At 35.6% G+C, this 24785-nt stretch overlaps 1 protein-coding gene across 1 annotated transcript in view; it reads right to left on the bottom strand.

The window, feature by feature from the left end:
* Positions 1-244: 244 nt before the first annotated feature.
* The window catches only part of OTOGL (otogelin like), a 140583-nt gene continuing 116042 nt past the window's right edge, over positions 245-24785 (bottom strand). The window contains 15 exon segments of the mRNA XM_047066966.1: positions 245-445; positions 1092-1171; positions 3880-3925; positions 5331-5450; positions 8658-8762; positions 9194-9372; positions 10430-10493; positions 15155-15195; positions 15281-15385; positions 15889-15990; positions 17781-17888; positions 18966-19070; positions 19504-19716; positions 21792-21977; positions 23910-24051. Coding sequence (XP_046922922.1) covers positions 245-445; positions 1092-1171; positions 3880-3925; positions 5331-5450; positions 8658-8762; positions 9194-9372; positions 10430-10493; positions 15155-15195; positions 15281-15385; positions 15889-15990; positions 17781-17888; positions 18966-19070; positions 19504-19716; positions 21792-21977; positions 23910-24051 — 1797 coding nt within the window.

Below are 24785 nucleotides of genomic sequence, written 5' to 3'. Positions count from 1 at the left end.
ACTGCATTTCAGCTGAACAACTTAAAGTCATTTGATTCTCTAAAACAGAGTAAGTCAATAAATCTAATATTTTTTGAGTAAATTGTATGTATTCTATACCAAGTGTTCAATTGTCATATCCCAATAGTCTGAAAAATACATTATTGTTAAACAGAATAAATCTTCTAGTGCCTAAATAATAGTGTTAAAAGTTAACTTCACTTGAAATTATGATTCTTGCATAGAGTTTTTGGAATCCCAAAGTTTAATTCCACTGGCATGTGCAGTCTACAGGTTCCTGAAGAGTGTGCATGACTTCAGTGCCATTTCCTGAGCAATACAGAGGCACAGACAAGTTTCGCACTCCATTTTCACGACAACACTTGCAGAATCTTAGATGGCTCTCGATATTGATGTTATATATGGTAGCAGATGGGCATTTTCCATCACAAGATGCAACATTTATCTATAAGGAGAGACAATGAGAAGAGAATTCTCAAAAATTTTAAAAACTGGCTATTTGATTCTACTAAGAAATCAAATGAAAGCAAAACTTTATTATCACGTTAACTCTCAAGCTTCTGTATGTTAGAAGACTGCAAAAAATACCAGGTTGAAACTTAGTAACTTGAATAAGTCAAAGAGATATACCATGGTGATGCCTAAGACAGCAAGGCTGATGTAAATTAAACTATGAAATAAATGTGAATACACAACTAGACAGGTGTATGTAAAATGTTCATCACAATCTAATGATTCTATTGTAATCTATATTATATCATGATGCATGTAGACTGAAGCATTGGAGAGGTCATATCAAACAGGGTAAAGTTAGAACTAGGACTTTTTTGCTGAGTAAAATTGCATAGTTAAGGAAATATGTAGTCAAATTATATTTAGCGTTAATTTCTCTCTCTCTAGATTGCAGTTATGATTCAGAACTATTGATTATTTATGCAGAATATTTTAATATTAGACTATACAAATAGTCTCAAAGTTAAATATTGTGACTATCGGCATTTTGTTGGCTTACAAACACATTTAGTGCTGTGATGCATGTAGTTTTGGAAAGACACGTGCTCTTTATGTAACAAATTATATTTTCCACTTACAGGGTTTTGACTTATACAGTCCTGTTTCCTTATGATTGATTTAATGATCACTTTCTGGCATATTCTTTCTTCTCGTTTGCCTGATAAAATATAAAATGTATTTATTCATCTGAAGGCCCATGTCAAATTATTTCTCTAATTCAATTAAACATGTGACTATATTAAAGTAAATAATATACATATTTATAGAAAATATATTTCTATATTAAGATGAACTTAAAAGTTCCCCTCATATGTTTTATGTTCAATATTTGTTTTCGGTTTCCAAATAGCTTTTTCTCATATTTTTAATTTATACTTATCTCTTTATCTTATTCTCCTAGAATAGTTATCATAATCATAAATCATTCCATGCATGCAATAATGCTAGCATTAGCCTATGCTTATTACATATAGATAAAATATACACTTAAAATTCTAAAAATATGAAATGATTTTTAGAATGAGACATTGTAGAAGTATATATACATGTACATAATTAGGCATCTATACGTATACACATAAATCTATTTTAAAATTAAAAACAGGCTTAAAACCACTTTATTTTAATAGGTTTTAATATAAAATCATGCATGTATATAATTGAATTATTTACCAACCTTTTTGAAATGTATGGATGAGTCATATTATACTTGATTTTATGGCTCTGAAATGATCTCTTATGACTTCACATTAAAAGACTGTATATTAATTAATGATATATTAATATGCTTCTGTATATGTGATGGACTATCACTTGATAATACATCCAAGAAAATATATTTAACGCTATATAAGAATAGATGCAAATAATCTCTGCATCAGGATGCAAAAGGACCAATGTTTTTACTAACTTGCTTTGCTACTTTTAGGAAACTCACGCAGATCATTCTGCTGAGTTTTCTTGTTCACAAAAGACTGGAATTAGATCTCAAGTTTCCAAACTATTTAAGTTTAGCCACAAAATATTTATTTAAGTGCTCATATGAAATTCCAACATGTAAAGTATATAAAAGTTAAATTACTTCCGTTGAAGCAGAGAGGTGTAGCAAAGATTGCCTGAACTTAAGCTGTCCTTCCCAAGGTCACTCTTGACCTTCAAAGTGCTAGCTTTGGACGTCACATTTCAGCTCTCATCTTAATTTCTCAGGAGCATTTGATCCAGTCTCCCACACTCTCCTCCTTGAAACACTTTCCACACTTGGCTTCCTAAAAACACCCTCTTTTGGTTTTCCTCCATCTCATTCGTGGTTCTTCCTCAGACTCCTATACTTGTTCTTTCTCCTTTCCCCAGCCTCCCAACTATAGCCTGGCTAGAGGTTCAGGGTTGGTGACAGAGGGCAAACTGGTGTGTACCTTGTGATGCTTTCACTCAGTGGTTAGTTACTTTATTAACCTTTCTATTCTCATGTAGGAAGAAAGAATAGTCAAAAAAGAAATCATCTTTAATATGACCTCTGAGATACCTACCCTCTTCTTTCTGTCGCCTTCACCCCTGTGCTTGACCAATCTTTGCTATTTCCTCTGCTTTCAATACTTTTTATTCTTCCAGGCTGGCTTCCCAAAGACATTCAGTCTCGACTCAGATGACACCTCATCACAGAGGCATTCTCTAACCACTCACTTAAGTTAGCAACCTAGCCCCTCACTCTCTATCCCTTTAATTCTGTACTATTTTCCTCTGTATCACTCATCACTACTTGACATAATAGTATATATTTATGTGGTCATTGTTTCTTCCCCTTCTTGATAATATGCACTAGGCATGCAGGTATTGTTTCATTCACTATCATAGACCCAGTGCCTAAAGCAGTGTCTGATACATGGCAGGCACTTAATAGAAATCAGTTTGATAAGTTCACTTGTGCAATGAATATAACTGGGACAGCATAAATTTGTTAGTTGGCTGAACTTATTTGTACCAAGAGGCATTTCCTATTCCTTCCTTAAAGACTATTGCAACACACTTTGCTATTACACAGCACCTGCAATAGTATCCAACATCCAGTCTCTCCAAGATAGCCCAGTCACCCAGAAGCAAAGACTGAAGACAAGAATTCTGTGATACCAAGGCAGAAACTATTTCACAAGTCCTTACATGTCAGATGGGAGAAACTGAGGTAGCTTGGTATTATTCTGACTTGGCAGAATTGAAAGGTCCTAGACCCAGGCATCGGACAGGCCTAAATCCATTCCTGATTGGAGCCATCAACTTTTCTGAACCTTCATTTCCTTATCCATAGGGGAAACCATACCAACCTTCCCACCTAACCTCCCAGAACTGTTGTGAAAACTAGCTGCAATACACTCTGCAGTGGGCTTAATAGTGTTGACAGTGTAGGTAATAGATGGTAGTATTGTGGTCAGTAGCATAGAATTTCCACTGTCTGCCCTCAGATAACATAAAGTACTTACCTGTTTAATAATTAACATGGGGATATAGAATCCAAGGTCCTTACTGAAGTCACAATACCATTCTCATCATAACCTACTTGTTCCAAGCAAAGTTGATACCACAGATACCTCTTAAACGTAAAATCTAGGAAAATCCCATGCAATACCTTTTGGGAAATTCAACAGTGAAGAAATTTCTAATATTTAAATTAAAATTAATCTAAATTAAAAATATTTTATTCATACTCCAGAAGACTGACAAAATAATTAACCACATGACATTTAAGTAATAACATTATAAAATGTGCTTCTCTCCTTGCATTATAGGATCTGAATTTTATGAAAAAAATCAAAGTCACCATGAGGAATTAAAACTAATCTATCAAATTAATGCATGTAATATGTCCTCACTTACAGATCTTGCAACAGCCTTCATTATAAAGCTTTACAATCCCTTCATTCTAGGAAGAGAGAAGGAATAAAGTCAAAACTCACAGTGTTTGTTCATTTCCTCCTGGACTAGACATAGAAAACTAACTCTCAGTATTTTTACTAAATATCACAAAGCCTTTATAAGAAAATGATAGAAATGTAACTATTTCTATAAGAATTTGTTTTTGAAACTAGGAGCAAATATTTTTGTTTCAATTTTGGTTATTTTTTTACTAGTAATATGAAAAAAGTACAAAAAGATTAACTTACTTGAAAGAATACTTTATTTATTTATTTCTTATAACACATTTTAAATGCCACACACACACACACACACACACACACACACTTACCAGAACAAAGTTTTATAGGTACTCTAAATAGAAGTCATTATATTTTCAACTCCTTGAAATAACCAAACATATTCTATGAGACAAGACTAAGTTCCTGAATATAATTAAATGTTAAAATGATGTATCTTTTCATTAATATTTATTATTCAAAAAAAAAACTCCACTTCAGGATGACTGACTCTTATCTGATTAAGAAAATTTTATTAATTATGTCTTGAGTTCTTACAGTAAGTTGTTCATTGCTTTTAGTAACTTATTAATTTCAATTTAAGCAAAAAGAATTTTGGCTATAAAAATGAACCTGTGAAATAAGATGACGCCTAAGATTCTTTCCAGAGCTGAAATCCTGTTACTTCACTATATATGTCTATCTAGCCAGCCAGCTAGCCACCATCACTAAAAGAGCACATCTTTAAAAAAAAAAAAATCAATAAGACCATGCTATTTCTCTGCATTGAAGAAAAATATTGCCTACACAATAGAATAGAGCGCACTTTTCATTAGGGATTGTTATCTTCTGAATAATTAACGCTACAAACGGCCTTATAAGAAAAAGCATCACTTCCAAAAATCTACTTTCCCAATGGACTCTTCTCTGAGAAAATAAGAAACTGGGATATCTAAGCTAAAGGATCAGCAATGCTGTGACATGTGCCGACTTCCACCATGGCCTGTGCTCAGAGAAGCTAAGACAAATTTCACTTAGGCCAGCATGCATTAAAAAGTGAATGACATCATAAATCTGGCTGTGTGCTTAAGAAATAAAATTGGCCAACCTCAAATAGATTATTAATTCATGGTGAAAGAGATTCTAGTCTGCTGATCAAATGATTTTTCAATAATTATTTGATCTACATGTTAAAACCCTAGAGATAGCACAATGTTAATTCAGGGAGAATCAGAATTATTTGGAACGCCATTTATAACTCAAAATGGCAAACTGAATAGAGCTTTGATGTATACGTGAAAATAAAACATACACCAAAATAAGCCACTACATATGTATGTACTACCTTGGAAAACATATTATTTTCTAAGTTATATTTAATACTATACTTTTTAGATATAAAAAAGTACAAACCATTTTGCATTCAGTCTCATTAAAAGGGGGACAGACCATACTGTAGTTGAGAATCATTGTCCCTTCATCAGTCTTAACACATTCATATGTGGTACAATTATAGTGCCAGGTACTTCCCTCCTAAAAATAAGAGAACATTACTGTTTTGCTTATTAAAATGTGATGTATTTCTCTTTTCTTAATGTTCATTTATTTATTTTGAAAGAGAGAGCATGCATGTATGTGAGCTGGGTTGGGCAGAGAGAGAGGGAGAGAGAGAGAATCCCAAGCAGGCTCCATGCTGTCAGCACAGAGCTCAATGTGGGGCTTGGTCTCACAAACTATGAGATCATGACCTGAGCCAAAATCAAGAGTCAGGTGCTTAACTGTCTGAGCCACCCAGGTGTCCCCAAATCTGGTATATTTTTAACTAGAATATTTCCTATCCAAGTCAAGAGGCAGAGAACTTCTTGTGGCATAAAATGTCTATCTGGAAATATCCCCAAATTTATCTAAAAGGATTAAAAATACATATATGGTATGTGTGTGTGTGTGTGTCTGGTTTCAAACTAGATCTGAGATATAAATGTGAAATAAAGCAATAGAGAGAAAAGAAACAAATAGTGTCTGTTTCTACTACAAGATTAATTATCCAATTTGGCCAAATGTCAATGGTCTTGTTCTAATATTCCCTCACTAATTATAAAACAACAAACCATATTAGTTAACACGCCTCCTTTCTTGAGATTTGTTTATTCTTCCTTCTACTCCCTTATCACCAAAAAATTAAAAAGTCTTTGGAGGACAGTGATTATTGATTTATAGCCCTAGTTTTATATGCCTTATGGTTGTTTTAAAACACATTCCTATTCTTGTAACAAATTTTTAAACATAATAACTATTTCATTCCTGATTTCAGAATTCTTATTTAGAAATAAAATCAGCTGAACATAATTATAACATAATTATTGGACTGTAATTGTTGATTTCTAATTTTATTTTACAACCCACATTTTAAAATGCTAGCCAAACTCTGGCTTGCAGTTTCCTTGTGCAGTAAGGAATTTGGATGAACTTTTTTTTTCTCCAGATTCCATTTTAACTTATAAATATCTTTAGGTCTTCTAGGAACCTCAACTGGAAAAGATCTACAAGTCCAGGTATAAAAGGAAATAAAATATTCAAATTCAAATTAGAATTCTAATATTCAGTTCAAATAGTACTATCTTATTTATCTGAAATAAAAAATTAGTTGTCCCATAGAAATAAGATTTCTAGATAACTAAAGTTTATCTTTGAAAGAGCCAGGAGTTAACGATCCGGATGTACATTTACCTTGATTGCATTACTTGTTGAATTCTAAGATTTTATTTATTTTTGAGAGAGAGAGTGCAAGCAGGGAAGGGGCAGAGAGAGGGGGGGAAAGAAGGTCCAAAGCGGGCTCTGCACTGACAGCAGAGAGCCCAATGTGGGTCTTGAACTCATGGACTGTGAGATCATGACCTGAACTGAAGTCGGAATTTCAACTGACTGAGCCACCCACACACCCCAGAATTCTCAAAAAAAAATTTTAACAGGGGTGCCTGGGTGGCTCAGTTTGTGAGTTTGTGAGTTTGAGCCCCACATTGGGCTCTGCGCTGACAGTGTGGAGCCTGCTTAGGATTCTCTGTGTGCCCCTCCCCCCGGCCCCCCTCAATAAATAAACTTAAATATTCTGAACATAATTTAATCTTTTATTTACATCTCAGGCTACCCGCTGTAAATACTAGTCATATACACAGGTGGTTCCTGGATTATTGATAACAGAGTTTATGTTGCCCTGTTACTAAAAGCCCCAAACTACTGTTTTTTCAAGTACACTCTGATTCCTTGTCCCTCACTGACACCTATGTCTTCATCACTTTAGAAGCTTCCATTTTCAAAACTCCTTCCTTAAAATAATATATTATAGGGGTGCCTGGGTGGCTTAGTTGGTTAAGAGTCTGACTCTGGATTTTGACTCAGGTCATGATCTCAAGGTTCATGAGATGAAGCCCTGCTTCTGGCTGGGCGTGGAACCTGCTTAAGATTCTCTCTGTCCCTTTCTCTCTGCCCCTACCCCACTCGCAGGCACACACTTTCTCTCTCAAAAATAAACAATATAATATAATAATGTAATATAATATATTATAAAATAGACATGTCGGGGCGCCTGGGTGGCTCTGTCGGTTAAGCGTCCGACTTCCGCTCAGGTCATGATCTCACGGTCTGTGAGTTCGAGCCCCGCGTCCGGCTCTGTGCTGACAACTCAGAGCCTGGAGCCTGTTTCAGATTCTGTGTCTCCCTCTCTCTCTGCCCCTCCCCTGTTCATGCTCTGTCTCTCTCTGTCTCAAAAATAAATAAACGTTAAAAAAATTAAAAAAAATAAAATAGACATGTCACTGTGATAAAACAGACAAACAATATCAAAACTATTTAAATCAGTAACACTAGTGTGTGCATAATTGTGAAACATAGGCTATGGCACAAAATAATTGTTAATCTTATTTCATAAAATGAACAGAATTGGAGAAATCTGTTTTGGGGGTATGTGAGTAATCCCATGTAATTAAAAACACCAGAAGTAAGACCTCTAGGTAATTAAACTATTAATGGAAAAACCTAAGGATGGCAACAATAAATGTGAACTACTTTTAGGTAATGTAAGTTATGAGAAATGTACTAAATGTTATGAGTAATGTACTAAAATGAGAAAGTTCCATTTTCTAGTCTAAGGAAGGAATAGGTCAGTCTGCAAACATATATGGAGTTATTAGGAGATAACAGGAAAATTCTGAATAATTATTTCATTATTTTTGGTGGAAAGGTGTAATATAGCATTACTGACTCTTGAGATCTTCTTTGTAAAAAAAATTGTCAAATACTCAATCTTTTTTCTTATTTACCCATTGAAATCTTCAATACCTGAAATAATAACATGCTAACACCTTGAGTTTCAGATTTCCATTAAAATGCTTCATTTTAAAGGAGTGAATAAAATAATAATGTTTCCCCCTTTATTCTAAGATTAGAAAAAAGCAATTCTCAAAGCCCATTCCTCACATCTGTAAAAAAAAAAGTGAGAATCTATAATAAAATATCTGTGAGAAATGAGTTAAACATATTCCTTTACAGCAGGAATTATCAGAAACTTTAAAATGTAACAAATGTAACTGTGTCTTATGTGCTGCATATGAGTGTGTTTATTGTGTGTGTGTGTGTGTGTGTGTGTGATATTTTTCAAACTTACTGGACTTAAGAACATCTTAAGAAAATAGCACAGAGAGCTACCCTCCAAGGAACATATTTTAGGGACTAAGGAATTCATACCTCATATATAACTGATGTCCCATTTTCCATTTGAAATTTGCAGGATACATTTTTGCAGGTACCACAGCAATCATAATCACTTGGAGAGGGAGTATATATCTGGTGCTGTATATAATGACAGTACATTTAGTTAGCCTCACAATACCAGTAGTTTTAATGAATCCACTCTGAAAGTGCTTCCCAGTATACCTATATGCTCTCTCAGAACACCTGTAAGCATTTAAAAGGTTGAATTTGAGGCACTTCAAATAATAATTTACTTCATGATTTAGAAATGAAGTAAATATTAACCTTTACATCTAGCAGCCAAGATTCATTAAGCAGGTCAAGTAAGCTCTATAGATAAATAGATAATAAGGCTCAAGATGGTACACAGGGAAAGGAAAATATGCATTATATACATTAGACATTACTAGATTATTGAACTATTCAAGTGTATACTTTTAACTTATGGAATATTCACCAGCTAAAATTCTATAGCTGCCATTTTATTATTAATTTAACTCTCACCAGAATGACTTACAAAGAATACTTACAATGTCACATTCTTTTGAACAGTTCACCATTGTAAAATTCAGAGTGTGAAAGCCTGTATGGTTATCTTTTTCTTCCAGACACTCCACTGTATAACAAAAGTCCCCTTCCAAATACTTTATCATAGACTGGCCAGGATTCAATACTGATACTTCTTGAAATACACACACCTCATCCTTTTCTAAGAAAAGAAAAACAGTCAATGAAAAGTACTATTTTGAGGATTTTTTTTTATTAATCATTCAATGGAACTTGTATTTAAGTTTATTTTCACTGTGATGTGTAATTTTTTCAAAACCAATAACGATCTTTCCCTTTATATATTGTTAACTCAAGAGTTTACTTAATAATGAATGTAGCACATTTAGTCCCACTCTTTACTGTCTGAACTGCCTTCAGAAGCTATACTTTATAGCAGATTCCAGAATTTTAGATCTAAGTGATCATCAAGCTGTTTGTTCTCTCTTCTGGAAACATAACATGACAATTTGATGGAGTAGGTATAGAATGAGGCAAAAGCCAAATCAACAGTGGTAGGGCTTTTCATGGTGGGACTGTATAACATTTCATGGTTTTTAATGGTTATTTTTAGATAAATTTTTCAATTTTGTTGTGCTGCAAAATAAATAGTGCTATACATTATGCTTGATGATTAAGGTAGCTAATACAAAGTAAAAGTGGCATATTAAGGTAGGCTAGAAAGTGATGAAAATACAGCTCAGAAGCTCTCTGTGCCTTGCTAACACCGAATTTAAGCCTTCTCTTATATAAAAATGCAAGTTCAAAGCTGATGAATAAAAGCTTTTTTTCCTATTAAGCTATTAATACTTAATATGAAGATTTGCTATTTTGTAGAAAAACCAACTCTATGCTTTGCAATGTTAGCATGCATAATGATAGAACAATGATCAAAGTCTCTCACTTCTGGATGGATGTTGTAAAAATAGTAAATACATGTATTTAAAAGGACCATAAAATCAACTTTCAATTCTGAAAAGCCTCTACAAAACATATTTGTTGTTCTGTCCCGTTAAGGTATCTATCAGAACATTTAGAGATATTACAAAAGAGGCAACTGAAAAATGATAATGAATTTTTATACTCAAAAACTGGCACACATTTAATCAAATGGGTTAAAATGTGTGATACAACTCAAAGAAAATACTTTTTAATTTATTAATAGTGACCAGATAAAAATCGTATTCATAGCATTTAGTAGTGAGAAGAAACATAGTTACCACAGAGATACCGTACACATCCACAGTCACTCTGAAAGTTCTGATCTACTGCAGTAAATTCTCCCTGTTAGAAAGATATTATTATTAAACATGACTTACCCAGCTTCTCATATGACAACTGTAAAGATATATACACAGTATAACATTTAGTAAGTTCCCTACCATACAGCCAGACACATATCAGGTGCTTAATAAATATTTGATAGTGAACAGGCTTTGATTAACCCAGTGGTCATTTAATTAACAGCCCACAGAAAACAATTCACAACAAACAAGATGATGGCGGCACTTAATCTCTCCAAATATTAATTCCTTTATCTATTAAATGAGTGAAGGTAGAGAAGATGATCTTTACGGTCTTTACTGACTTGAAAATATTGCTTGGTTCTGCGCTTCTAGCGGGCAATTGGAGATAAGAGAATACTTGCTAATCCTGGAAATTGTGCTTGATGAGAATGTTCTTGATCTTCTCTATCAAGGTGGCCAAGGTCCTGATGTTTACATGGAGCAAGGATGCCATAGTATATAAAGCAGGAGCAAAAGAGTATGGTAGAGTGACGAATAGCATGCATGGACTCAGGAATAGGGCCGCCCTGTGCCCACCTCGGCTCTGCTGCCTACAAGCTGTGTGATCTAGGGCAAGTTGCTAAGCTGGTCTTCTCCTCACTTCCCTCATCTGTAAAATGGGGATAATAACATTGCCTACCTCTTAGAGTTTTTTTAGAAAAAATAATGGGTGAATTCACGTAAAGAACTTACCATAGGGCAGACACACAGCAAGTGCAGTATAACCTTCAGGTGTCGATGAAATGCCTCCATACCAATGCTTAAACATTATCCTATCAGAAACGGTATCTATTCCTCTCAGTATAGGACCAAGTTTAAAGTTTCAAGAATTGCATTTTAAAGAGCAACTTTTCCTGAGGGCATTTTATTTTCATGTGATGTCAGTAAAAAAAATTAATTTGATTTGTAATGTAAAAAATGACTCTAATAAATTCATAGTAACGTATAAAGGGTACTTTCCCCCATAAGCTAATAATATCTTACCTTCTATAGTGCTTTACAAGCTGTAGTTTCATACACATTAACTCATTTGGTCTTTTATGATTTTTAGTTATTACCCAATTCCAAAGGGATTGGAAATAAAATGTTAGAAACATGGAGTTAGAAAAATAAATCAAATTCTCCCACGGCATAGGCTCCAAGTTGGTGTGTTTAACTCCCAAGGAAGCATCCCTCTCCTTTAAAATCAGTAACATCACCTTAAGCTGTTTGCACTTTTTGGCTCCTGAGAATAGCACTTGCTATGAATGGTCATGTACAAGCTTTTGTGTGGACATATGTATTCATTTCTCATGGATATACACCTAGGAGTGGAATTTCTGGGGTATAATATATATACAAATATATATATATTTAGCCTTTTGTCTTTCACAGTGTATTCCAAAACAGATGTATCATTTTACATTCCCACCAGTATCATATGAAGGTTCTAATTTCTCCACATCCTTGCCAACAGGTATTTTTATCTGTCTTCTTAGTGAGTGTGAAGTGATACCTTACTGTAGTTCAGATTTTCATTTAACTGAAAGCTAATGATCTTATCAATCTTTTCATGTGCTATTGGCCATTGTATACCTTTATTTGGATGAACATCTAGACATATTCAAACAATGGAATATTATTTAACAGTAAAAAGGAATGAAGTATGGACACATAATGCAACACAGATGAACCTTGAAAACATTATGCTAAGTGAAAGGAATCACAAAACCACATATTATAGGATTCCACTTATATGAAATATTCAAGATAGGAAAATCTGTAGAGATAGAACAGATTCCTAGGGATGGGAAGTTTGGAGGAAATAAGGGGTGAGTGCTAAAAGGTGCAGAGTTTCTCTGGGGGTTAATAAAATTGTTATAAAGTTGATTTTGTTGATGGTGGCAGAATTCTATGAACATAATAAAAACCACGGAACCATATACTTTAAATGGCTGAATTGTGTGGTGTGTGAACTATATTTCAATAAAGTTGCTATTTAAAAACAGAAATACTGCAAAGGCCTACCATAAACTCTTTAGGTTGAGATACATTTGTTGTCCATGTGAATAAGCTGATGTGATTTAAAATAATATACCATCTTAGACACTGAAACAAATGTTTAGCAACTATTCAGAGTAGGTACTCAAGAACAATGGGTCAGGTCAATGCTTGTATAGAATCATGAATGTTAAAACTATATCATGCATGTGGTTACATATATTCAGGTAGGATGTTCAAGAATATTGCAGCTACTGCATATGTTCTGTGTGCCTAGCACAGTGCTAATATATAAAATAGCAGGCACTCAACAGATGCTTGGAGTATTGAGTAATGTGAAATTTTGATTCATAATTAATATTCAGACATTGAAAGTTGAGCTGGAAAAAAGCTAGATAGGCCAGCATCTAGCCTAAATATTGGAGATGGAGAAGAACACAGAGAAAAGGTAAGTGGAGAATGGTAGAAACCCACAAGAAAAAACAAACAAACAACAACAACAAAAAACAGGACAGAGAGGGATGGACAGTAAAGTGGTTGGTGAGTTGGTGGTCAGGCTAAGACAGGTGTTAAAGGGGCACATACACACAGGCATACACAACACGCCCAGAGTTAAGGTAACAACCAGAACAAGTTTAAAGAATAAACATACAGGCTTCTCCCCAAAAACACTTCAAAAGACCCAGAACACAGTAGGCACAAAATCCCATAGGATGAGGGTTAGATTTATCTTGTGTTTGAAGTTATTGAAATGTCTCAAGATGCTTTATTACCTCTTTCAGGCCAGGAGGAGAGCTCTGAATGAGGCTGGGTAGAGGTGAAACCACAGGGTCTCTACTTAGCTGCTTCTCTGGTGATCAGTGTTTACCCAAGGACCCAGGACTCTCGGACTTTTGATGTGCAAGCCTTGTAACCTTAAAGATTTTGTAGATATTTCTCTGTGTGTGTCCATGTATGTGTGTGTCTCTGTTTCTAGCTTTCTCTCTCTCTCTCTCGCTCACTCTCTCTCCGTTTTTCCTCCCCCACACACACTCCTACACACATGTTACAAAGGGCCAGGGTCCTATTTTTTATCCTCCTAAATTCAACCTCTCCCTAGTCCCTCTATACAGATCTTGCTATACCCAAGGTTCTCATTCATGAATGGCTGTAACAGTCTCTGGCTGATCTACTTCCCTCTAATGTTTTACTGTCCTTACCCTGCTACACAGGAAGAGCAAAATTAACTCAAACACTCAATTTTCATCATAATTTCCATCCTGTGCAGGACCCTCATTCTCTCCTATCATATTAAATGTGCAGTGAGTTCCTCAGAATAGGGCTGTGCTATTTCAAGTGTCTGGTCCCATCACCACACAAACTGGTTTTCAACAAATGTTAGTTGAATGAAGAACTGCAAAGAAAAAATAAATAAATAACATCTGCATTCTTCCATCTCATCTTTAAAGCCAACCTCAATACACCAACTTGTATAGTTCTTCATCTCCCATTGTTCCTTGCTCTACCTTCAGTTAGCTTTTTCTCAAGGCAAGAGCCATCATTACCTTTTAGCCTACGTATCTTACCTCACCTTTTGGTGTGTTTATTCATGTTCATCCTAGCGTCTATATGGAATAGTTCAATTCCTTTCATCCATTATTCTAACCTGTCACTTTCTTCCAAATTTTTCTTGATAGTGAACTTCCCTAGAAAGTTCTCCATGATATATTGTGTTAATTTTGTAATAATAATTATAGCTAATACTTATTGTGCTCTATGTGTCAAGTACTATCTAAATATTTAATATATATTAACTTATTTCATTCATCTGATATAGGTATTGTTATTATGTTTATTTTTTTAAGTTTATTTATTTATTTTAAGGGACAAAGACAGGGGGGAGGGACAGAGAGAGACAGAAATCCTAGCAGACTCCACACGGTCAGTGCAGAGCTGAAAGTGGGGCTCGAACTCACAAATCGTGAGATCATGACCTGACCTGAAACCAAGAGCTGGACACTTGTTATTACTTTTATATTGCAGATGAGGAAAGTGAAGTACGACTAAAAAAAGTCCAAGACAGGAATAAAAACAAGGCAGTTTCAACTTGCTTTTGTTATTTAAACTTATGTCTTCGCTGTAGTTTTTAACGGAAATGAAAGAGTTATGGCAAAGTAGAAAGAATAAAGGAATACACAAGACACACACATAAAACAACCCTTGGTTTGAGTCCTGAAGATCTCAGTCAGTCATTTACTCTCTGTGGACCTCAATTTCCTTATTTACAAAATGTTCATATAACTCTGAAGAAGGTACAGTTACATGTTTATATCCCCTCCTCCTCCACAACAGATGCATCTTTGGCACGATTTCTTGAAGAATCACTAGGAACACCTCTCAATATGGAGGTAATCTTTTTTTCCAGTGTTTTGCTTTATTTTCAGACCAGTGAAGTCAAGTAGACATAAGACTAATAGATTCAGTCTCCAGTGAAAAAAATAATGTATTGCATTTTCTTATCTCAAATAAATAAAAAAGGTTCACTGCTCCCTGATACCAGCACATGTTACTTTAATCTACTTCAGTATCATTTAATAAAGATAATTTCATTAACTCTGACAACTCAGAAATAAGGGGGATAAAGCAAGAATTAAACTAATTTACATAATATGACAGTTCAATCAAAATGTGTGTTCTTACCACTTCACAAGCTGGCATAACAAGGTTTCCACAGCTACATTCTAAAAGGCAAAAATCAACATATTTATATTGATCAGAACATATTACTGTGTTGCAATAAAACTTTGAAGTATGAAAATTAGTTACCGCAATGCCATGTTGGACAACATTGACCAGATACATTTTCTTTTACAAGGTTCATATCTTCTGCACAGTTGAGTAGTGGTGTAGGACAAAGATTTGGGTCACAAACTAAATAGAAAAAAATGACGTGGATGAAGATTAGCCTCTTGTAAAAGCTCGTCCTCACCAGCTACCATTTAGTTCACAGCCATTTCTGATATAGGGCACAGATTCCTATCTTCCCACTGCTACCTCTCCCACCACTCATTGGCCATGTATTGGTGAACATGGAATGCATGAAAACAGAAGTATAACCAGGACCAGCTCATCAGGTGAAGGGCCCTGAGAAACACTAGGTGTGCAAGAAGAGAAAGGAAGTGGAGAAGGTATGGAATCACCTGGAAAGCTGGTCTTTCTAGGATGATGAAAAAAGTCATAGTTATCTATTTTGGGGAGGTAATGATATTATCCAAGAAGAGCTCTTAGATATATAAAAACATCGCATACATTTAATATATATTTTATATACTAGAATTCAATGAAGGTGTGATATAACAGCACAACTAAGATTCATGAGGCTTCTTAAATATTGGACACATCTAAACATTTTAAATTAGTTAAGATATACTTACCACAGTAATACTGAGGACAACAGAAATGTGTAGTATTAAGATCCACAGTGAGAAACTCCCCATCAGTACATAGTGGAATAGGTTCAGTGCAAGATTCACAAACTAAAGGTAAAACAAAAGGTCAGAAGTCACAGCTGAGCTAAAAACAAGTGATTAATTCACATTATGACACACATATAAACCATCATGTTCAATAAAATAGGAAACAGGGAAAACAAGTCTTTAACAGACAGATTTCCTCATTTGGTCATAAAAACAACAATACTAACTAAGTATATTGGTTTATGCTTTCCAAGCACAGCGAGAAAAGCATTAAGATTTCTGGAGCAACTTTCTTTTTTCTAGGATCAAAATGTCATCGATTTATTTACTTAAGTTTTCTGAATTCACTACCCTTGATTACTCTAGTTTATGGATGGACGGATAATATAGTAGGCATGTGTTCTTTGGGGTTGTTCAGTATCCCTTTCCCAACTTTGATTACAATTCTCTGAATGACCTTGAGGAAATGCCCCACCCACACAGTCTTGGAGTGACTCTTCATAAAGGTGCCTGACCCTCAGCAGGCCTCTGCGAATCTCTCTCTATGGCATTTGAATCATAAATAGAGACCCACCAGGGCAGGAAATGGATGTTGCTGAGTCAGTCATTAGTGACTGCCACCTACAATAGCTGATTTCTTTCCTTCCCAGGGCGTGGTCTGCTTCATCTTGCTCCTACAAAATCTTGATTCCCAAGCCTTCCACTAATTGGTTGTGTTAAGCTAGCTGGAATCAATCCCTTTTGCCACTTGCACTCAAAGAACTTTAACGGGTAGAAAGAGATGTGTTTTGATTTCCATGGGTACATCTGAAGCCTACATTAATCACCAGTCTTAGATATGATAATCCACTTGCAATGAAAAACAGAGAACTTTTTAGTTTTCAATGTCCATTTCATCAGATAGAATATATAGCTTCATAGACAGTCTTTTCCTGGACACCTTTCATCTCTACCATTCTCTTCCAGCATCATCACGCTCACGCATATATCACACATGCTATATAAAATGAATTTTTTTTAAAATGTGTTTAATGTTTATTTATTTTTGAGAGACAGAGAGGACAGAGCATGAGCAAGGAGGGGGCAGAGGGAGAGGGAGACACAGAATAGCAGGCCCCAGGCTCTGAGCTGTCAGCACAGAGCCTGACGCGGGGCCCGAACTCATGAGCCACGAGATCATGACCTGAGCCAAAGTCAGATGCTTAACCGACTGAGCCACCCAGGTGCCCCTATATAAAATGAAATTTTAAAGAGGTTCTATAATGGCTTGGCAGAGTCCATTATTTTAGTTGGTTCTTCAAGGAAAGCCAAGGCTAAATTTTTCTCCAAAAACAATTGGTGCTAGCCTTATTAAAGAAAAAAAATACTTAATTATATTGCCTTGAGTGTGTTTTGACTGGTATGTATAGTCCATATACATGTTTTTTAAAAAAAATTAATGTTTATTTTTGACAGAGAGAGAGACAGAGCACGAGCAAGGGAGGGGCAGAGAGAGAGGGAGACACAGAATCCGAAGCAAACTCCAGGTTCTGAGCTGTCAGCACAGAGCCCAATGCAGGGCTCGAACTCACAGACCACAAGATCATGACCTGAGCTGAAGTTGGACGCTCAACTGACTGAGCCACCCAGGCGCCTCGAGTCCATATATATGTTAAGTGAACGTAGAGCTAACCGTAATAATTGTCAAGAGTCATTTAAAATGCTGTACTTTCTTTTCAAATGTTCTTATTCAGTTGAGTTTCTATCAGTATATTAGCAGAATATTGGTTACCATGAGTCCCATAAAATTCACATCAAATAAAAGATTTTCCCTCCCTTTGTTCCAAAAAGTTATCTTACAGAACACTTACCACAGAGAGGAGAAAAACAGCAAGGCTCTTCCTGTTGAACTTGAATCATGAATTGATCTTCTCTGCATTCTGGAATTGACATACTGGGGCATTTCAATGGGTCACATTCTGCAAAAACACAAAGATATTTGAAAAGTTGTATAGAGTGAAATGATTAGATAAAGTAGCATGGTTTACTTCTCTTTGAATGTATCTGTATCCTGCTAACTCAGTGTGTGTTTGGTAGGGTAGGATTCCCATACAGCACCAAGTAATTCTCCAGACACCAGCTGGGTGTCCTACAATTCAACTCAATTCTATCTATAAACACTAGTTACAAGCCCACCTTGTATAGCCCATACTGCTGGCTGACCGGCTATAAATCAGAGGTTCTCACATCTTCTTCCTTGAGTTTGATTAATTTGCTAGAACAGCTAGCAGAACTCAGAGAAACATTACACTTACTAGATCACCAATTTATTATAAAAGAAAATAACTCAGGAATAAACAGATGGAAGATATGCATAGGGCAAGGTATAGGGAAAGAGTTGGGAGTTCTTGTGCCCTCTCAGAACACACCAGGCCCCGAATTTCCTTGTGTTCACTATCCTGGAAGTTCTCTAAATCTCATCCTCCTTGGGGTTTTTTATGGAGACCTTATTACATAAACCTGATTGGTTAAATTTTTGGCCATTGAAGATCTCATCAAACCTCCAGCCCCTTTCCCCTCCTTGGAGATCATGGGGTGGGACTGAAAGTTCCAACCTCCAATCACCTCATTGATTCCCCTGGCAAGGGGAAATCATTAACTCATTAACATAACAAAAGACACTTCCTAGTTCTCCTCACTTTGGAAAAGCCAAGGATTAGGAGCTCTGTGGTGAGAAGGGGGTGGAAGACCAGATCTATAGCTCTTATTATAAATCACAATATCACACCTGCTATTTCCTATATATTTCTGCTAAGATTAAGATCTTTACATTGAGTTAATTATCTAAATAGATGTATTAATATAATATATAAACAAAATATCTACATATGTATTTATAAAGAAATTGCAGGTTAAAAAAGAACTACCTTTAGCAAGACAACTCCACAATATTTTATAACCAATCATTTTCTTGTAGACACAGAGAGTGAGAATCTAATCCACTCTTCTGAGCAAACAATAAACCTGACTCTTAATGCTCCTAGTTAATAACTCACCACATTGATACTGTGGGCAACAAGAAAGAGGACTATGGCCAACAACCAATTTTTGACTATCCGTACATGTTGGAATGGCAGTTTCACATAAGGTCATGTCACAACCTGGAAATAAGAAACAGAAGCGTTAAAATATTCGTGGATATAACTAAAATCTGTGCTTTATGCTGCAATTAAACACATTCAGCTCACAAATGGGTCATATGTGAAAAGGTTGCCAATCGAAGGTTTATTTATTATGGTCTTTCACCCTCGATTGTCAAAAGTCAAAGATTCCCAGAAACGTTCTCTTGTCACATATTATTGAATATTATTAATTGTTAATAGCCAGAATTTTGTGTATTTGCAAAATCAGCAAAAACACGAATGAGATAAAACTTGCTTTGAGAGTATATAAACAATATTTATGGCAATATTTCTGTTTTTACCTCAACCTTTACTTTCTTTTATACCAAGCGTTATGCACACCTTACTTTTTCACAAATGGTATCAACAAATTTTGTGGCGTTAACTGTAAGGCTTTGGCCCACATACACACCGCAAACTTCCTTTGAACAGCAGGTCCACTTATCAATGATGCCCAGGACAACTTCAGCTTCTCGTTCACAAGTTGGCGAGGGCTCTTCATCACAGTCAGGTTCTATGGGAATAATACTTCCATTCCCCAAACATTTGTACAGGGCACATTCGTCAATGCCCCCATTCCAAACCTCCCCAGCAGTGCGAGGCTGGTCTTCACTATCAGTACATGCTTAAAAAGAGGAACAATGTTATATCACTCATCACCCGGCCACTAAAATAAATGAAGCTGTGATGCATTTATTGTTTTGATTTCAGACCATGAGTTGGTTCAGCAACATAGATAACACATCCCATATTTATCCTTTCTTAGATTCCCCTTTTCATCAGCTACTAGCTTACATTTTTCTCTAATGAAATTTGCAATGTAGTCTGCAAAAATATTTTTCCCTCCTACAACTACCTGTAAATTTGCTTGTCTTCTTCAATAAATAGGATCATTTGTTTATTTCTTATTCATTTTGTCCGCTAATACAACTTATTTAGCTTGAACAAACTCAGCAAAATAAATTTAAGTTAGTTTTAAAATATTAACTGTTAAAACTGAGTGGTATTAGAAAGAAAAAAAGGCCTTACCACACATTTATCATTTTTGTCAAATGAAAATGCAAAACATGTCAGCTTTAAAATCTAAATGTGGGAAGTAGCTATTTAGTGACTCTTGTAGTTTTATTATTGAAGTTTTACTTAATGAAAACTATGGCCATCTAGTAGTTCTTTTAAAAATAATAGAGATGAGGGGAGCCTGGGTGGTTCAGTCAGTTGAGCAACCAACTTCAACTCAGGTCATGATCTCATGTTTCGTGAGTTCGAGCCCTGGTCAGGCTCTGCTGACAGCTCAGAGCCTGGAGCCTGCTTCAGATTCTGTGTCTCCCTCTCCCTGCTCCTCCCCAGCTTGCACTCTGTCTCTCTTTCAAAAATAAATAAACATTAAAATAATAATAATAATAATAATAATAATAATAGAGATGAATAGTGACCAACATATTCCCAGCCTCAAATGAACTTCTCTTATATTATTCTCTTTACTATCAAACCAACCTCACAGGTCCCTAAAAACAAACATAAGCACTCCTGTTTATTCTCAGTCTTCTACAAATACTCTTCTCAATGACAAACACAAACTTTCTAGAACTATATGTGCCTTTCACTTCTACTTGCCCATTTTCTTTCATTATTAGCTAATTCTCTTTTCTTCTCACCACAATGATAAGCCCTATGACTGAAAAAGTACGGTACTGCAATTGTCTCAATTTTGGACTATTTTCATCTGCAACCACAATGGAGATGATGAGTCAGAATCAAGTGGTTTGAAAATGAAAGTAGAAAAATTAAATGTTTTCTCCCAGATAATAACACTATCTGACATTTCTCAAGTGGTTATTTTTCTCTAGGTACTGTTGCAAAATACTTTGTATTATTTTATGGATCCCCACACTAGCCTTATGGAATAAGTGCTTTTGTTTTTCCCATTTTACAGATGTGTAACTTAGGCTCAAAGAGGTAAAACTGAATCATTATTACATGAAATAATTGGAATTTGAGTTCAGTGCACAGCCTATGTTCTTAATTCTTAATTTGCCATACTCTTGCTAAGTTATTACAGGCATAGGTAGAGATTGAAACACATCACCACCATGGGGGGATGGATTAAAAAGTCGATGGGGATTAAGGAGAGCACTTGTGATGAGCACCAGGTGTTGTATGTGTTGAATCACTAAATTTTACACCTGATATTGCACTGTATGTTAACTAACTGGAATTTAAATAAAATCTTGGAACAAACAAACAAACAAACAAAAAAACACCTACATTATGAACAAAGCTTCTTTTTTTCTTAATTTTTTAATGTTTATTTATTTTTGAGAGTGAGAGAGAGAGACAGAGTGTGAGCGGGGGAGGGACAGAAAGAGGGAGATGCAGAATCTGAAGCGGATTCCAGGCTCTAAGCTGTCAGCACAGAGCCTGATGGGGGGCTCGAACCCACGAACTGTGAGATCCTGACCTGAGTGAAGTTGGACGCTCAACTGACTGAGCCACCCAGGCGCCCCTGAACAAAATTTCTAACTTGGGTCACTTCAATTGAAATCAATCATTATATTAAAATCAAATTACAAACGAACTGGTTTCCCTTCCAACACCTATGTGACCTTTGTTCAATCTTTCTCAGCACATCTTCTCAAGATCTAAATAAGTTTCATTTATTTGCCAGGTCCCTAAGAAGTCACTTTGCACTCTGCTGCTTACCACATTCTTTCTCTGGAATGCACTGAGTTGAATCTGGCCTGTGAAGAATGGTTCCATTTTTGCATACACAATCTTCTCTTAAATTCAAACATGGAGAGTGTCCATAGAACCATCTGTTCAAACATGTTCTTGCTTCACAAGTCCTCACACAGGGTTGATACTCCTTCCCCTCTGGGCAATTCAGAGCTATGAATAACAGAGGACAAAATTTGCTAATGATAAAAGTCACCTATTTGAATTATAGGAAAAGGAAGAAATGTCAGATTTCTTTTGGAAAATTAATTTTGCCCATTTCAGTCTCTTCAAAGTTCATTTTTCATTTATGATGTAACCAAAAACTAGAAACAAAACAAACAGCAGGTATTTTTGAGCATCTTCCAGATGGCCAGCTAGTATTATGTTATGTTACAGTAGGAAAAGCTCATCTGATTTGTAGCAAATAATATGACCAATAGGCAGCCCAGATATGGTTGGGGTAAATATAGATTCAACCAGTATGAAGTTACTTCTGTGTGTAGTGAGGATATACAACAGTCTACTCAGGATAAGCACAGAAATATGCTCTGAATATATAACTCAACCAAGCCATAAAAAAGAAAAATGCTGTGTGGTTAGGTTCAATCCTTCACTGTCACAAGAAACCACCATTGCTGAGCAGTTTCTAAATTATGTTTGAGAAAATTCTTTTGATTTTCAGTGATCTTAAAAAATCATACTTTTAAAAAATGAACATGTAGCTGGTGGGGATATAAATTGATAAAATCTCAGTGGGGAACAATTTGACAGTGTCTATTAAAGTTAGAGATGCCATACATTTCCCATGAATCAAGCTACCCCACTCTTGAATAGTGATTACCTCTGGGAGCAAGGAGAGGTAAGAGATAGTAAGGCACACCAGGAGCTGCTTTATATCTGAAACAACGTCATGTAACCGGTGTTTGGGATATATTATTCTTTCTCTATGTATTTTATTTTTTCCTCTAGGGAAAATGAAAACTTTTATTTTACCTTGGAACATTTTACTGACATTCATTTTGACCATATTTTACCGCTTAATCTATTTAATTGCTATTTCCTAAATGAAATTAACATTGTTTTCTGTAAAATGTGCCCAGGACTGATGATAGGTTGAATAAACTTTTTATGAAAAGCCTTACAACTTAATGAGAAAGCATGGGCCCTATAGATAAAAATGGGCCAACTATTAAACACAGAGAACAAACTAAGGGTGGATGTGGGGGTAGAGGGGAGGAAAAATGGGTGATGGGCATTGAGGAGGGCACTTGTTGGATGAGCACTGGGTGTTGTATGTGAGCCAATTTGACAATAAATTATATTCATTAAAAAAGATAAAAATTGGGGCGCCTGGGTGGCGCAGTCGGTTAAGTGTCCGACTTCAGCCAGGTCACGATCTCGCGGTCCGTGAGTTCGAGCCCCGCGTCAGGCTCTGGGCTGATGGCTCGGAGCCTGGAGCCTGTTTCTGATTCTGTGTCTCCCTCTCTCTCTGCCCCTCCCCTGTTCATGCTCTGTCTCTCTCTGTCCCAAAAATAAATAAAAAAACGTTGAGAAAAAAAGATAAAAATGAGCAAAGAATACATACAAAAGAAGAAGGATACACAAACACGTATTTGGAAAAAGATTGAACCTAGATATGGATCAAAGAAAGCCAGAAAGATTAGTTTCCAGAAAGTGGATACAGTATCAGGAAAGGAGGAAAAGGGGACAGAAAATCATGCATCCTCTTCACAAGCTCGGGAACAAGTTGGGCAAATGAGGCAGGTGGAATTGAAACCAACAAAATGTGCTCTGGGATCCAGAATTCAAATCTTTTTTCCATTCCCTGTGATTTCTTCCACACTTTCACTGATTTTGCTAGCTAATATTTTGTGGACTAGGTTTTCTTCTGGGACAACTGAGGCCGACCATAGGTGTAGATCAGGATGAAAATAGAAGTTGCCTATGTGGGAAAGCTGACATCTAACTTCTAGGTTACATTGATAGGCATTTTATTCTTATGAAATTATTTTCTGGTGAAAAATGAAAAGAGAAAGAAGTGAATGCAAAAAATATGGAATGCTTTTTGATGGTTAGAAATATTATCTGAAATGTACTACTTACAGCAGTAATCTGGTGTTCTCCACTGAATACAGATGTCGAACCTGTTGCACAGAGCCACATACGCAGAAAGTGCATCACATTCATAGTTCCAGAAATAGGTGTAATTGATCCACATCTTTTCACAAAAGTTCTGCGGTGAAACCTAGAGATACATTTTGCCTTGGGATAAGTTCTGTTGTTTTATTTCTCTGAAGGGCCTAAGTTACACTAAAGCTATTCAGAGGATAAAAGGGTGTCAAGTTAGTATTTACTATGGCTCTTCCTTGACCTGAGATTCCAAATTTCATAATACCATATGTCACCTCTGATGGTATAATATTTTTAAACACATTCTGGATAAGATAAATATTGCCTGAACTAATCTACATAAATCTATCTTATAAAGATAAAAGAGAAACAAAGCATGTGTACCTAGCACAATCTATTTCTGATATTATACTTTGGGTTACAATTGTCCTTTCCATATATTACATAGGACTTGAATCCATGACAGATAAAACCGGAAGCTCCTAAAGCATTCCATAATGATACATGGCCTTCCTATTAAATGAGGTTTTAAATGCTTCTCAAAAAAGGTAGTAATATTGAACATTGAATAATTTATATAGTTTGACTTGCCTCAATTTAGAGACACATTTGTTTCTATAGATGGTTTCATTTTGATCTAGAAATGCCTGAAATCTAAATAACTTAACTTGTAACACCATTTATCCCAATTTTTCTCTCTGCTCTTTCATTCAGCAAACATACTAAACATCCGCACACACATCCTAAATTCTGATACAGCTCAAAGTGCCGGATAAAAATACTAAATATTCTTCCTATCTCATCATTTCTTCTTCAAGGTCCATATCTATAAAAAAACAAGATTCTAGG

This window comes from Lynx rufus, unplaced genomic scaffold, assembly GCF_022079265.1.
Source record: "Lynx rufus isolate CCGP_SWC_20201006 ecotype Redwood Valley unplaced genomic scaffold, mLynRuf1.p SCAF_7, whole genome shotgun sequence".
Classification (NCBI taxonomy): domain Eukaryota; kingdom Metazoa; phylum Chordata; class Mammalia; order Carnivora; family Felidae; genus Lynx; species Lynx rufus.
The sequence above is the reverse complement of the archived record's forward strand: the minus strand, read 5'-3'. Positions and strand labels throughout refer to the sequence as shown.